This window comes from Heptranchias perlo, chromosome 11 (genome assembly GCF_035084215.1).
Source record: "Heptranchias perlo isolate sHepPer1 chromosome 11, sHepPer1.hap1, whole genome shotgun sequence".
Lineage (NCBI taxonomy): Eukaryota > Metazoa > Chordata > Chondrichthyes > Hexanchiformes > Hexanchidae > Heptranchias > Heptranchias perlo.
The window spans coordinates 54,179,133-54,193,189 of record NC_090335.1 but is presented as its reverse complement, the minus strand read 5'-3'; the positions used below and the strand labels follow the sequence as shown (position 1 = coordinate 54,193,189).

At 42.8% G+C, this 14,057-nt stretch overlaps 1 protein-coding gene across 2 annotated transcripts in view; it reads left to right on the top strand.

The window, feature by feature from the left end:
* Positions 1-6,632, top strand: part of LOC137327351 (tapasin-related protein-like) — an 85,910-nt gene extending 79,278 nt beyond the window's left edge. For both annotated transcript variants that reach the window (XM_067993055.1, XM_067993056.1), the window contains exons 6-7: positions 3,291-3,418; positions 3,587-6,632. In XM_067993055.1, coding sequence (XP_067849156.1) covers positions 3,291-3,418; positions 3,587-3,595 — 137 coding nt within the window. In that variant the 3' untranslated portion in view covers positions 3,596-6,632. The remainder of the gene's footprint in view (positions 1-3,290; positions 3,419-3,586) is intronic.
* Positions 6,633-14,057: the final 7,425 nt, after the last annotated feature.

The window sequence follows — 14,057 nt, the reverse complement described above, 5'->3', positions numbered from 1 at the left end:
CAAAAATTGGTAGGCAAAACAGTAATTGAAGAATGGGAGGTCTTCAAGGAGGAGTTGGTTCGGGTACAGAGTAGACACATTCCTACGAGGGGGAAAGGAAGAGCATCCAAAGCCAGAGCTCCCTGAATGACTAAAGATATAGAGATTAAACTGAAACAGAAAAAGGAGGCTTATGATGAATGTAAGGTTCATAATACAGCAAAGAAACAGGCTGAATACAGGAAGCATAGAGGAGATCTAATAAAGGGAATGAAGGGGGCAAAGAGAGAATATGAGAATAGATTAGTGGCTAACATAAAGGGGAACCCAAAAGTCTTTTATAAACATATAAATAGTAAAAGGGTAGTCAAAGGAAGGCTGAGACCGATTAGGGGCCAAAAAGGATATCTTCCTGTGGAGGCAGAGGGCATGGCTGAGGTACTAAATGAATATTTCGCATCCGTCTTCAGTACAGAAGAGGATGCTGCCATTGTAGATGTAAAAGAGGAGGTAGATTGATATTGGATAGGACAAAAGTAGATAAAGAGGAGGTACTTAAAAGATTGGCAGTACTCAAAGTAGAAAAGTCACCCAGTACAGATGGGATGCATCCTAGGTAACTGAGAAAGGTAAGAGTGGAAATTGCAGAAGCTCTAGCCACAATCTTCCAATCCTCCTTAGGTATGGGGACGATGCCAGAGAACTGGAGGATTGCAAATGTCGCATCCCTGTTCAAAAAAGGGGGGAGGGATAAACCAGGCAATTTACAGGCCAGTCAGCCTAACGTCGATGGTGGGGAAACTTTTAGAGACAATAATCCGGGACAAAATTAATTGATACTTGGAAAAGTATGGTTGATAAATGGAAGTCAGCATGGATTTGTTAAAGGAAAATCGTGTTTGACTAACTTAATTGAGTTCTTCATATGAAGTATTGGAGCGGGTTGATAAAGGTATTGTGGTTGATGTTGTGTATATGGACTTTCAAAAGGCATTTGATAAACTACCACATAATAGACTTGTTAGCAAAATTATAGCACATGAAATTAAAGGGACAGTGGCAGCATGGATACAAAATTGGCTAGGGGATAGAAAGCAAAGAGTAATGGTGAATGATTGTTTTTCAGACTGGAGGGGTCCCCTGGGGTCAGTATTAGGACCACTGTTCTTTTTGATATATGTTAATGACCTAGACTTGGGTTTGGAGAGTATAATTTCCAAGTTTGCAGATGACACGAAACTTGGAAAAGTAACAGACTTCAGGAGAACATAGACAGACTGGTGAAATGGGCAGACACATGGAGGATGAAATTTAACGCAGAGAAATGTGAAGTGATTAATTTTGGTAGGAAAAATGAGGAGAGGCAATATAAACTAAATGTCACAATTTTAAAGGGGGTGCAGGAACAGAGAGACCTAGGGGTGCACATACACAAATCTTTGAAGGTGGTAGGAGAAGTTGAGAAGGCTGTTAACAAAGCATGTGGGATCCTGGGCTTTATTAATAGAGGCATAGAGTATAAAAGCAAGGAAGTAATGCTAAACCTTTATAAAACACTAGTTAGGCCTCAGCTGGAGTATTGTGTTCAGTTCTGGGCACCACACTTTAGGAAGGATGTCAGGACCTTAGAGTGGGTGCAGAAGAGATTTACTAGAATGGTACCAGTGATGAGGGTCTTCAGTTATGTGGAGAGACTGGAGAAGCTGGGGTTGTTCTCCTTTGAACGGAGAAGGTTAAGGGGAGATTTGATAGAGGTGTTCAAAATCATGAGCAGTTTTGATAGAATAAATAAGGAGGAACTGTTTCCAGTGACAGAAGGGTCAGAACCAGAGGACACAGATTTAAGGTGATCGACAAAAGAGCCAAAGGAGACATGAGGAAACATATTTTTAATGCAGCGAGTTGTAATGATCTGGAATGCGCTGCCTGAAAGGGTGGTGGAAGCAGATTCAATAGTAACTTTCAAAAGGGAATTAGATAAATACTTGAAGGGAAAAAATTACAGGGCTATGGGGAAGGAGCTGGGGAATGGGACCAATGTTATAACTCTTTCAAAGAGCTGGCAGAGGCACGATGGGCCGAATGGCCTCCTCCTGTACTATACTTACTATACTTACTATGATACTATGATACTATTGGTAGCCGTGGCTTCAGCCGCCTAGGTCCCACAGTTTGGAATCTCTTCTGTAAACCCCACCACCTTTCCACCTCCCTCTCCTCCTTTAAGACCCTCTTTAAAACTCACCTCTTTGAATAAGCTTTTGATCACCCCTCCTAATATCTCTATCTTTGGCTCGACATCCATATTTTCTTTATGCCTCTGTGAAATATCTTGGAATATTTTTTCTATGATAAAGGCAACTGATGGCTTGCTAGGCCACTTCAAAGGGCATTAATAGTTCCTATTATCTAAAAGGCCCAGATATATGCCTCAGATATAGTTAAGTCAATGCATAATGAGGTGGGTGAGGCGGCAGATATATGTAGGAGGCCCTTTTATTAATGGACAACACATTCAATTATTCAAACTGGGATCACTGTTCTTTGCATCTCTATTTGGTCGACTTTTCACCACAGACATGTAGTTCCTCTACATCCTAATGAATTCCAGTTTTGTCTGTTCCTTCTGTAGGATATCTAGAACTTTCTTAGTTCCAATTCCTACTCAGGCACCCTTCCTGATCTCTTCCTCTATTACATTGATGACTGTGTCTATGCTTCCTGCTCTCTCTCTGCTCTCGGGAATTTAATTTACCAAGATTCCAATTCCTTATTCCTCACCTTTACAAACTTCATCTCTGACTCTTCCCTTCTTGGACTTTTCTGTCACCACCTCCAACAATTTTCTATTAAGCTGTTTGCAGGTCATTTAACCTATTTACTTCCACTGTGTGATTTATTGATTCTCTCCCTCTCCCTCTTTCTCTTTCTCTTTTTCCCTCTGCTTTTTCCAACCTTACTAAGATACTTGTTATATTTCAGTCTGCAGTTCTGGGGAAGCGTGCATGCCAGAAACATCATATTCTGCCTTTTCTCTTTACAGATGTTCTCTGTCTTATTGCGTATTTACAGTATTTTGTGTTTTTGTTTCAAATTTCTTGTCGTTGCATGTTTTTTTTTCTTATTTTGCTATTCCGTAATATATTTCTACACTACATTACACAGTTGAGTTTATTTAAATTTCATTTTCAAACAAACTCTTCATACTGCAGCTGACATTACATACCCGCTGCAACGTATGGGTTGTTTTACCGATTGAACAGAAATAGACTCCTCTAACAATTTTCCTGTTTAATTTGTTCCCGAAAAAGAAGTTCTGTCATCCAGGAAAACAGCCACATCTGAAAGTGAAAGAAATGTGAGAGCCCCAGTGAGAGAGCAATCTAACAATGATAATGAGGTCATCTACTCACTACTTGGACAAAGCCACCATTCTAATGTATGAACCGACCATCTGTTTAATCAAAGGCTATCTGCATAGTCTATCGTATTATTTGAAATGTTTAAAAGCTCCTATACTTCAATGAGAAAATTTGACATTTCTGTCCCTATAGGAACATAACCAATGCCTTTTACTCATTTTGTGCTATTTTATAAATTCTTACAGGTGGTGTGAGCAAACATTACTCCAATAATTCTTACACCTGACACATAGCTGTTTTGTGCTATGACACTGAATGAATAGTCATCTAGTGGGAATGTCATCTTAAGGCAATTTTACCTTGAAAGAATATGGTTGACGGCCAATGAACAGTTCTGTCATCATAAAAAAGGAGAGCCTTAGACTTCCAATGGCATCACAGACCTAGAGCTGCCATCAAATTAGGTGTTGGCCCACAAAATACATTGGACTGGCTCTTCATGTCATAATGCTATTTCATGTGATCATAAAAACATGCAGACACACAGCTGGCTCTGCACCAATTCCTGACGTAAAACACAGTGGAGAGAATGTAATGTTGAAATAAATACTTTTTTTTATAAACAAGTGAACAAAATAACCAGTCGTCCAAGTCCATGGGATGAAATGTACAAACTTTATAAAAAATCTTTTAGCATGGGTTTTGCAACTTGTGTCAAGTCATGTGCACACACAAAGCATTAAAAGTAGCCTCTAATGAGCCATGATTTTGAGAGATGGCAAGAACAACAGTAAATAGGAGAGTTAGTGCACAGAGCTCACAGGTGTCTATTAGACCAGTGCTCGCCCAAGACTCCAAATTAAAAGCAAAAGTGCTTTGTCTTTCAAAAGCATACAACTGAATTATGATAGAAATTGAAGAGCTTACTTATTGTTAATCTGCTGCCACCCATTCCTCCTGATAATACTATACCTGTCATTGAATGCTATATGTCTTCAAATCCTGTGGGAGTACGTTTACTTTTGTACACTTATGACTTGAAGCTCATTCTCCTCCACATTCCTGTCCATAATCCGATAGGATTGAGATGCAGACTGTTGGGAAGTTTTGAAAGTGAGGCCCACCTCGTCATGTCCCCTGACTGGGCTTTCCCTCCACTGCTGCAACTGCCATTGCCCGCTATTGGGGGGGGGGGGCATAGCCTGAGGTTCCAGTGGATTTCCCCGCTCTCTTTCACTTTTAACCTTGGTGCTGTTGTGTATGATGAAAGCAGAATTTTTGTCCTACAAGAAATATGAAAAAATTCTGCACCATACTTATTTCATACGGCAGGAAATACACTGGGGTAAATGTGTTTGAGAAATAACTAGAGATAAGATGGAAGATATCTTTATTAAACTACAAAAAGGAGGCCAGACCACAGCTATCTGTGAGAATGGAGGCAGGTTCTTTGATCTGTAGATAAGCCAGGATGTGGAAACTTTATCATGGATGATTAGTCTAGCTATACTTTATCAAAATGTTAACATATATGCAAAGCTGCAAACAGATAATGATCATGTGCAGAAAATACATTTGTCCCTTTGAAGTTAATTCATAGGTCTTAGTGGCCTTTTGGACTGGGATGTATGCTGCAGGCTACGGTTAGTGGGCCAGATTTCGCTGTGAGCGGCGTCATTCATTAGACTGGCTCTTGCCCATAGACTTTCTATGGGGTTTTGCATGGCAATTTGCTGTCAGCGGGAGTGCCGAACAGTGCGGCGCCCTCTACAGGGCATCTGGGATCTGTGTGAACAGGGCAAGCAACTGTTATCTCCTTGACCAATCAGGTTGAAGAATCGTTAATGGGCAGCGCAGAGCCTGAACCAGGAAGTGTAAGTTGTCATATCAATTACAGTAAGCGAAATAGAGGAAAAGAAAGATTGGATTAAGAGAGAGAGACAAAAGAGACAGAAAGAAAAAGTAAAAAAAAAATTAAAAATTTGTTTTTTAAATGTCCAACAACAATTAAAAGCTGAAGGAATAAACTCCACACTTGTAAAGGTTAGTTTTCAGTGCCAGAGAGGTTGTTTGCCAGTCATTAAGACTTAACCCGCTGTTAAAAGGGTGCTTAGACTGGAATGGACAAGCCCTCAGGAATGATATATTGGCCTTGGAGGGAGTGCAGCATAGATTTACTTTAATGATATCTGAACTCCAAGGGTTAAATTACGAGGAGAGATTACACAAACTAGGGTTGTATTCCCTGGAATTTAGAAGATTACGGGGTGATTTGATTGAAGTTTTCAAGATATTAAGGGGAACGGACAGGGTGGATGGAGAGAAACTATTTCCACTGGTTGGAGAGTCTAGGACTAGAGGACATAGCCTAAAAATTAGAGCCAGGACTTTCAGGAGTGAAGTTAGGAAACACTTCTACACGCAAAGGGTGGTCGAAGTTTGGAACTCTCTTCCGCAAATGGCAGTTGATGCTAGCTCAATTGTTAATTTTAAATCTGAGATTGATAGATTTTTGTTAACCAAGGGTTTTAAGGGATATGGGGCTAAGGCGGGTATATGGAGTTAGGTCACAGATCAGCCATGATCTCATTGAATGGTGCAACAGGCTCGAGGTGCTAAATGGCCCACTCCTGTTCCTGTATTCCTAACTTTTTGTGGCGAACTTAGTCCATATCTACGACGTCAGTACAGGAACTTCAAGCTGTTCAGTACATTTGAATGGGGAGCCAGGTGACGAGATGCTTTTTCACGTAGCTGACGGAGGGGCAGTGCATCTCATAGAGCAACTTCCAGATTTCTGCGTCTGACTGCGCAGCTCCACTCGCCGGAAGTTGCTGTCCGATTTGCGTATAAATAACGGTGAGTGTGGGTAGCCTCACCATTATTTTCACAGCAAAATCTGGGCCAAAATCTTCAGTTCAGTTATTAATTTTGGAGATCACTTTCTCAGTTTGATCCAGTTTCTGGAATTGACATTCAGGCCCCGATATTTACAGGGAGGCAGGGAGGGAGCGGGATCACATGTCTGTGGCTGGGAAACCCAGGAATGCAAGGAAGGCTGAGATGCTGCCGAATTTAACAGCAGGACCTCATGAGCATTTTTTTTACTCCATTTCACGTCCGGCGGGCCGGCCAGATTGAGAGGCTGATCAGCTGCCAGGCGAGAAAGCCAGCAGTAGAAGGTCGCAGCTGGGGACCGCTGGGGATAGTCCCCGACAATCGGAGAAGATCTGGGCATTGTTGGGGGGAGGCAAGGTGGGAGGGAGGAAGGGAAAGATTGGCCTATCACTGGAAGGGAGAGATTGCGGGGAGGAAGAAATCGTGGGAAGGGAGGGACCACGAAGGGAGGGGGTGGTCGGCAAATCACGGTGGGGGTGGTGGCTGATTTTGGGGTTGAGGGAGAGAGCGCAGCAGAAGGTTAGCTTGGGGGGCCGAGGAGAAGCAGTCCCACTCCTCCTGGCCCACAAGCAATGCTGGAAAAGCACTTGCCTGCTGGATTTGGCAGCTCCCACTTCCCTTCAATTGCCGGGTTTCCCGAGCCTTGGGAAACCCGGCCCACAGCCATTAAATCCAAATGGCTGCCAAAATCTGAGGAACGGAGCTTCATTTAAATAATAAACTCTTGGATCCGTCGCTGGAGAGTGGGTTACTCGGCTGCCCCCACACCCGCCACGGTTAAACCGGAAGTAGGCCCACTTGCAGTGGGTTGGGGTTGGGTTTCACATTTTTACCGATTTAACACCCCCACCACCACCCCCCACTTCCCACCCCGACCCTCTCCCGCCCATCGTAGGGGGGTTAAAACTCCCCCTTCAGACTCTGTACAGATACCAGGAATATCACCTCACACACACGCAAGCATCATATTGGGAGGTCTATGAAAGACTGTTTTCCCCAAAGTCTTACAGATAAAAAGGAGTAAAATTTACTATTCGGTCACGCAGCACCTGTTTTTCGGGTGCTACTGGGCCTACTAAGCCCGCAATATGGCGGGCAGAAGTGAGCACATATCTCTAGCCAGAGCTGCGCCTTCCGCCATCTTGGGACACGATAAAAAAATCGTCGTGGAGTGTCCACACCTGAAATAGGCCCTTTGCATCTTCGAATAAGAGGCCTAACTCCTGTTTGAGACCTCCACTGCAAGATTGGTTTGCCTGAAGGCAATGGAAATAAAAATCAGGAGAGATATAAAACGGGCTGCCGATTTGCTATCACCTGTTTCACACTATCGTCCAAAGTCAAAATCTACCCAAACTTGTTAAATGATTGGAGAGCCTAGGTATGATTGAAAATATTGGTTTTAAATTCCAGATATTAATCAATCCTCTTATTACCATATACTTCCCTGTTAACATTCAAGTTCTATGACAATATTCAATATTATCTCCTCTTTCACTATTATGTAAAAATGCATTCACGAAAGGAAAAGCGCACTGTTTCAGTGGTTAAACTTTATAACATTTACAAGCTATTTACAATAAAATATTTTCAAAAAAACTATATTGAGAAATGCAAATTTTAAAAGTTGCATCTAGCATTTAGTACTTAAAGGGGCAGCATGTTCAGGATAAGTGTTTGATAAATGATTGTTATTATTGGGGAGAAAGAAAACTCAGAACCATGCATCATTTTCACCATTACAAGATGTGGAAGTGAAGTAATGATTTGCTAAACACTTTTTAATGAAAGCCGTGTCCCTTTAAGAAGTTAAAGTAAGTTGGCTGCTTAAGACATTAAATTAGAAATGCAACAAAGTGAAATCAAGGAGACTTCAATAAGAGTAAACTTAGAGTTCATTATGTGTGCTTTTTATTATCTAATTGTTGAACATGTGGTCACAGGAAATACATTTAGGGTCCAATAAAAAATCAAAGCTCACTGTCTGGTGCTTTTTACATTTCAATGTACAGGACTGGACTATATTAAAAATGTTTCACATTAAAGATCACATTAAACAAAACGTGAACACATTCATTGCCTCCATGGTTTGCTTCTCTTTTGCTTTAACACTTCACCACACCCCTCATAGATAGGTGTGTACTGATTGCCTTTAAATCAGTTATAACAAACACTACTTCAGTTTATATCATTTCATTCACCTCTATGTCTATAGGCTTTGCACTCCATTAAACAATTAGATTACTGTTACTTAATGATATTGACATTTCCTGTTATTGCTGATTTCCTGAGAATGATTGCACAAAGAATGTTCAGCTTTCCACATCCTGTGGCATTTCTTAAATACGAATCAGCATAAATTTATTCAATCAAATCTCACATTATGCCAGGCACAGCCTTATCCATAAGGATACCAAGAAGCTCTTTTACTGTATGAAGACAAAAGAGGGTAGAATATTCAATCAGCATTTTTCATATATGAATGCTTAACAGCCATGTATTAGATTTTTTTTTATTCGTTCATGGGCTGTGGGCGTCGCTGGCAAGGCCAGCATTTATTGCCCAACCCGAATGAGCAATATGGGCAATCATTTCTGCACTGCACTATTTTTATGCAGGCATTAACCTGTTTAGTATGAATGTTTTATGGCTCATGCATGAGTGTCACCAATCGGAAGTTCTGTCCTTCAGTATATTGATGCTTCATTACAGTTCTGGGTTTTTTAAAGTACACCTTTCTGTTCCAATGGTTTCACAGCAGAACCCTGAAGCAGAGCCTATTCTCTATAATCCACAAACTGTACCTGTCCAATAAAGTGTCCTTTTAGATGCGCTTGAACCCCTAAAATTGACAAATAGGGGTAGCTGGTGACTTTGTAAAGTCAATGGAAATAAAATCGGGAGAGATGTAAATCGGGCTGCCAATTCGCTATCACCCGTTTCACACTATCGTACAGAGTCATTATCTACCCCATAGTCTTGTCAATGATTTATCTTGAAGTTTGTGAAATAAACCTTCAGTAATTTCATTTTTTAGCGGCAGAATCAATCAATGACAATGACATCACCACTCACGTCATTTGCAAGCCTGGTAAAATGATACACAAGTCACTTTATCAGGTCATGTGCTGTGAAGAACCAGATAGTCCTGTAATCTCATATGTACCCAGCAAACTGCATATAATAATTAATCGCACACTCAACATTCTCTTGACAAGAAAATAATTTTTCGAACATGTATAAGTTATGAATTTATTTCAACACTGCAAAGAGAAAAATGACGTTAAATTTAATGACAGCTCTATTTAACTGCTCGACACTTATCATTTTATTTTTTATGCCGATGTTTCCCCTTTAAAGTGTGACTTGGAGATTAGAGCTAGAAAAAGTTGCTGAGAGGGCTGCAGGGTGCTGTGAGATCCCATCTTTTTTTAATTCATTCTTCGAGATGTAAGCTTTGCTGGCAAAGCCAGTATTTATTTTCGATCCCTAGTTGCCCTTAAGAAGGTGGTGTTGGGCCATCTTCTTGAATCACTGCAGTCCATGTGGTGAAGGTACTTCTACAGTGCTGTTAGGTAAGGAGTTCCAGGACTTTTACCCAGCGACAATGAAGGAACGACGATATATGTCCAAGTCAGGATGGTGTGTGACTTGGAGGTGAACTTTTATGTGATAGTCTTTCCATGCCCCTTGTCCTTCTAAGTGGTGGTGGTTTGGGAGGTGCAGCCAAAGAAGCCTTGGTGACTTGCTGCAGTGAATCCTGTAGATAGTACAAACTGCAGCCATGGTACACCAGTAGTGGATGGTGTGGATGTTTAAGCTTGTGGATAGGTTTCCGATCAAGCGGACTACTTTGTCCTGATGGTGTTGAGCTTCTTGAGTGTTGTTGCAGCTGAACCCATCCAGGTAAGTGGAGAGTGTTCCATCACATTCCTGACTTGTGCCTTGTGGGTGATGGAGAGGCTTTGGCGGGGGGGAGAGGGTGGTGAGGAGGTGAGCCACTCGACGCAGAATACCCAGCTTCTGACCTGCTCTAGTAGCCATGGCATTCAGGCAGCCTTCAAGGGTGCTGGAGATGGTAGTTGCCTCGCTCTTGTGTGACAAAAATGTTATTTGCCACTAATCAGACTAAGTCTGCATGTTATCCAGGTCTTGCTGCATATGGGTATGATCTGCTTCATCATCTGCAGAATTGCAAGTAGAGCTGAACACTGTGCAATCATCAGTGAACAGTCCCACTTCTGACCCTATGATGGAGCAGCTGAAGATGTTTGGGCCTAGGACGCTGCCCTGAGGAACTCCTACAGTCCTTAGCTGAGATGATTGGCCTCCAACAACCACAACCATCCTCTGTTATGCCAAGTATGATTTCAGTCACTGGGGAGTATTCCCCCTGATCACCATTGACTTCAGTTTTACTAGGGCTCTTTTGGTGCCACACTTGCTCAAATACTGTCTTGATGTCAAGGGTGGTCACTCTCACCTCACCTCTGGAATTCAGCTCTTGTGTCCATATTTGGATCAAGGTTGTAATGAGGTCTGGACCCGAGTGGCCCTAGTGGAACTGAAGATGAACACTGGCGAGAATGTTATTGGTCACTTAATACCTCTGTTGATGACCCCTTCCATCACTTTTCTGATGACTGGGAGTAGGCTGATGGGGCAGTAATTGTCTAGGTTGCATTTGTCCTGCTTATTGTGGACAGGACATACCTGTGCATTTTTCCATATTTTCGGGTAGATGCCAGTGTTGTAGCTGTACTGGAAAAGCTTAGCTAGGGGCGCGGCTAGCGTCGGAGCACAGGTCAGTGCACTGGACACAGCAAAGGCTGTTTCTTGATGTCACGTGGAGTGAATCAAATTGGCTGAAGACTGGCATCTGTGATGGTGGGGACTTCAGGAGGAGGTCCAGAAGAATCTTCCACTCAACACATCTGGCTGAAATTGGTTGCAAACGCTTCAGCCTTATCTTTTGCATTCACGTGCTGGGCTCCGACATCAATGGGGATGGGGATGTTCAAGGAGTCTCCATCTCCCATTAGTTGTTTAATTGTCATGAGTGGTGGTGGACAATTAAGCAACTAAAAGGAGGAGCAGGTTCCATGAACATCTCCATCCTCAACAATGACGGAGCCCAGCACATGATTTGTTTAAATGTCCACCACCATCCACCATCTTGTCCTGGCAGTGCTGGCAGGTGCTGTTCCAGGCCTGCAATGACAAAAGTGACAAAAGTTGCAATTGTCTCTTTAAGAGACGCTGCCAAACAAAGCTCGGAGTACAGGATTCTAACTGTGCAAGTGTGGTTATGTTTATGCCAGTGTGGGAGCGAGTAAGAGGGGGCAAATCATTAAAATTTGAAGGTACTAGCTCTTAGTTTGGGGGAGGACTACCACTTCACTGTCTCTTAGAATTTTAATGCTTTTATGATCATAGTTGCCCAGGGTGGTGTTTTCAAAGGGAGACAAAGACTTATAATTCCTGACTTCTCTAGTTTGGATCTGTTCCCTGTATCAGGTGCCATCTTGTCATGTAAGCAGAGAAGTAATTTTTTTATGTTGTAAGTTAAAGGAACACATTTAGTGACAGACATGTACATCAGCTGCAGCCCATGCTCAGGGTCATTAAGTGACCAGGCATGCAGCTGGACTGTGTTACAGTGCTTTTACATGTGAAGCACTTTGAAGTTGTGAGTGTGCCGAGGCTTTCAATTTACAATTAAGGGTATGCATGAACTGTAAAGTTATGTAAGGGTTTAGTATGGGCCAGAGATAATTCTACAGCAAGGTGCCTAGCAACATTTTATGGCATGTGTATCCTGACCATATACTGTTGGGCTGCTTTCTTAAGGTGCACCGCCCTCTTCTGCATATGTTCCTGTGTCTTATGTACTGAGACTGAATTTGCTAGGCATACTACATGCCTGTCCTCTGGAGAGATTTCCATTAAGTGCCAAAAAGGACAACACTGCTGATACCCACTTCATGTAACAGCTCATTGACCTTTCTATCAAGTAGTTGGTTGGGTACTGCGCTGTTCCCTCACTTGTCAAGAGACACCATTGCTAACCTTCATATATATTTTGTCTATCATTAGTTTTTCCATGTGCAGGCTTTATCAATGCTTTGCCAATGTTTGGGTAATTAATAGGCTTATAAAAGCTTTTAAGAAAAAATTCCGCCCCACATTTGTAGCCACTTACCTTTCAGTGACCTCATTCTTTTTAAATTACCGTGTTCAAAACCAATGGCTGAAATGTCACTATCCTATGATTCTGTGGGCTAGATAGATTTTCTGCTAGTTTTTTCCATCATAGACATTTCATTTTTCAGGCAGTAAGTCCATTATTTTAATTTGTCTGCAGCAGTATGCAAGAAATGGTAAATAACTGAGATAAAGGAAAGGATACGTGAACCAGCAGGAAGTCAGATGATAAAAAATAGAAACTTGTAAACCTGCTAATGATACTGTTGAGTAGGCTTACCTTGGCAGTGAGTGGTTAGGCAGATTCAGCCTTACACTTTGAGAGGCTCTATGCCTCAGAGATTTGGGACACTTCAACCTTAACTTGTAAATACAGGTGGACATTTTCCTGACCTTGGTCCCAGGGAACGCCTACTCCCTGGTGACAAAGGTCAGGAAAAAAGGGGTGGAGACTTTTAAAACTCTCTGCCCCCTTTACGTAGGGTTTCCAACCCTTCCTCTAAGGGGAGCAGCAGGTCCTGCACTAGCAATGGGTGCAGACACAGCGCACTGATGTAAATGAGGTGGGATGGGGTGGAGGCCTTATGCCTCCATTTCCTGTGGTTGCGGCACAGGGGTGCCCAGACACAAGGGCTCAACACGAAACTGACTATGGGTTGTGCCAGGATCCCCCTCAGATCAGAGGGCATTGGGGGGCTCGGCAGCAGGGGGAAGAGGTCCAGAAGTAGGTGGGAAACTCTTTTTCATCAACAGTATGGTGATTTCTTTTTCAGGCTCGGATGCCCTTCTGGCAGGCAAGAGGTCCCAAGGACAGTCATCAGGACTGCAGCTGCAGTCTTCTTTCTGCCCCTGTTTCCCAGTGCAAAGTCCTGCCATATGGCAAGCCTGCACTAGGGTATGACCATGCCATGCTAATGGCCTGGTATGCCAAACTCAGGTACAGCTTGGCCTCGACAGTCACAGCGCACCTCGGGCATGTTGCATCTGTGCAGTGGTTGGGGGGGGGGGTAGGAAACGGCCCCAATAGGCCCAATATTTCTGGACACCCGTTGCCCAGGCGGTGAACAGACACAGCACAGCCCACACCCTGGCAGGGCCTCATGCCATGAACTGGGGCAGGAACATCGACCGCAGCTGCAACAGCAGCCAGAAAACCTGCTGCCGATCCCTGGAACCACAATCCTAAAAACAAAAGGTCCTAATTGGAGATGTAGGGGGTGGTGGTGTGTGTCAGCTTCACCTCTAACTTCTGAGCGGTTCGAATCGCTCCCACTCCCTGGGTTCTAGACCTTGGACTTATTTGGGGGCTGTGACAAAGTGCAGCAGACAACCGGTTTTGGTGCAAGAAACTTCGATCTTTATTCAAGAGAGAAAATACAACACAACAATCTTAACACTCTAATAAAATGGGGAACACTTCGGTACACACGAGGGAAATTGCAGTAGAAAGATACCTCACCCCTTCCAATCCCACTTTACTAGCTAAATTGGACTCTAAAGGACCAGGGATAATGCTCACCAAATGAATCCTTGACAGTAATTCACCCAGAGGTAAGTCAGAAATAGATTGTAGAGTGGAAACTTTGCGGATCTTCGGTTTTCTCCCGAGTCGGT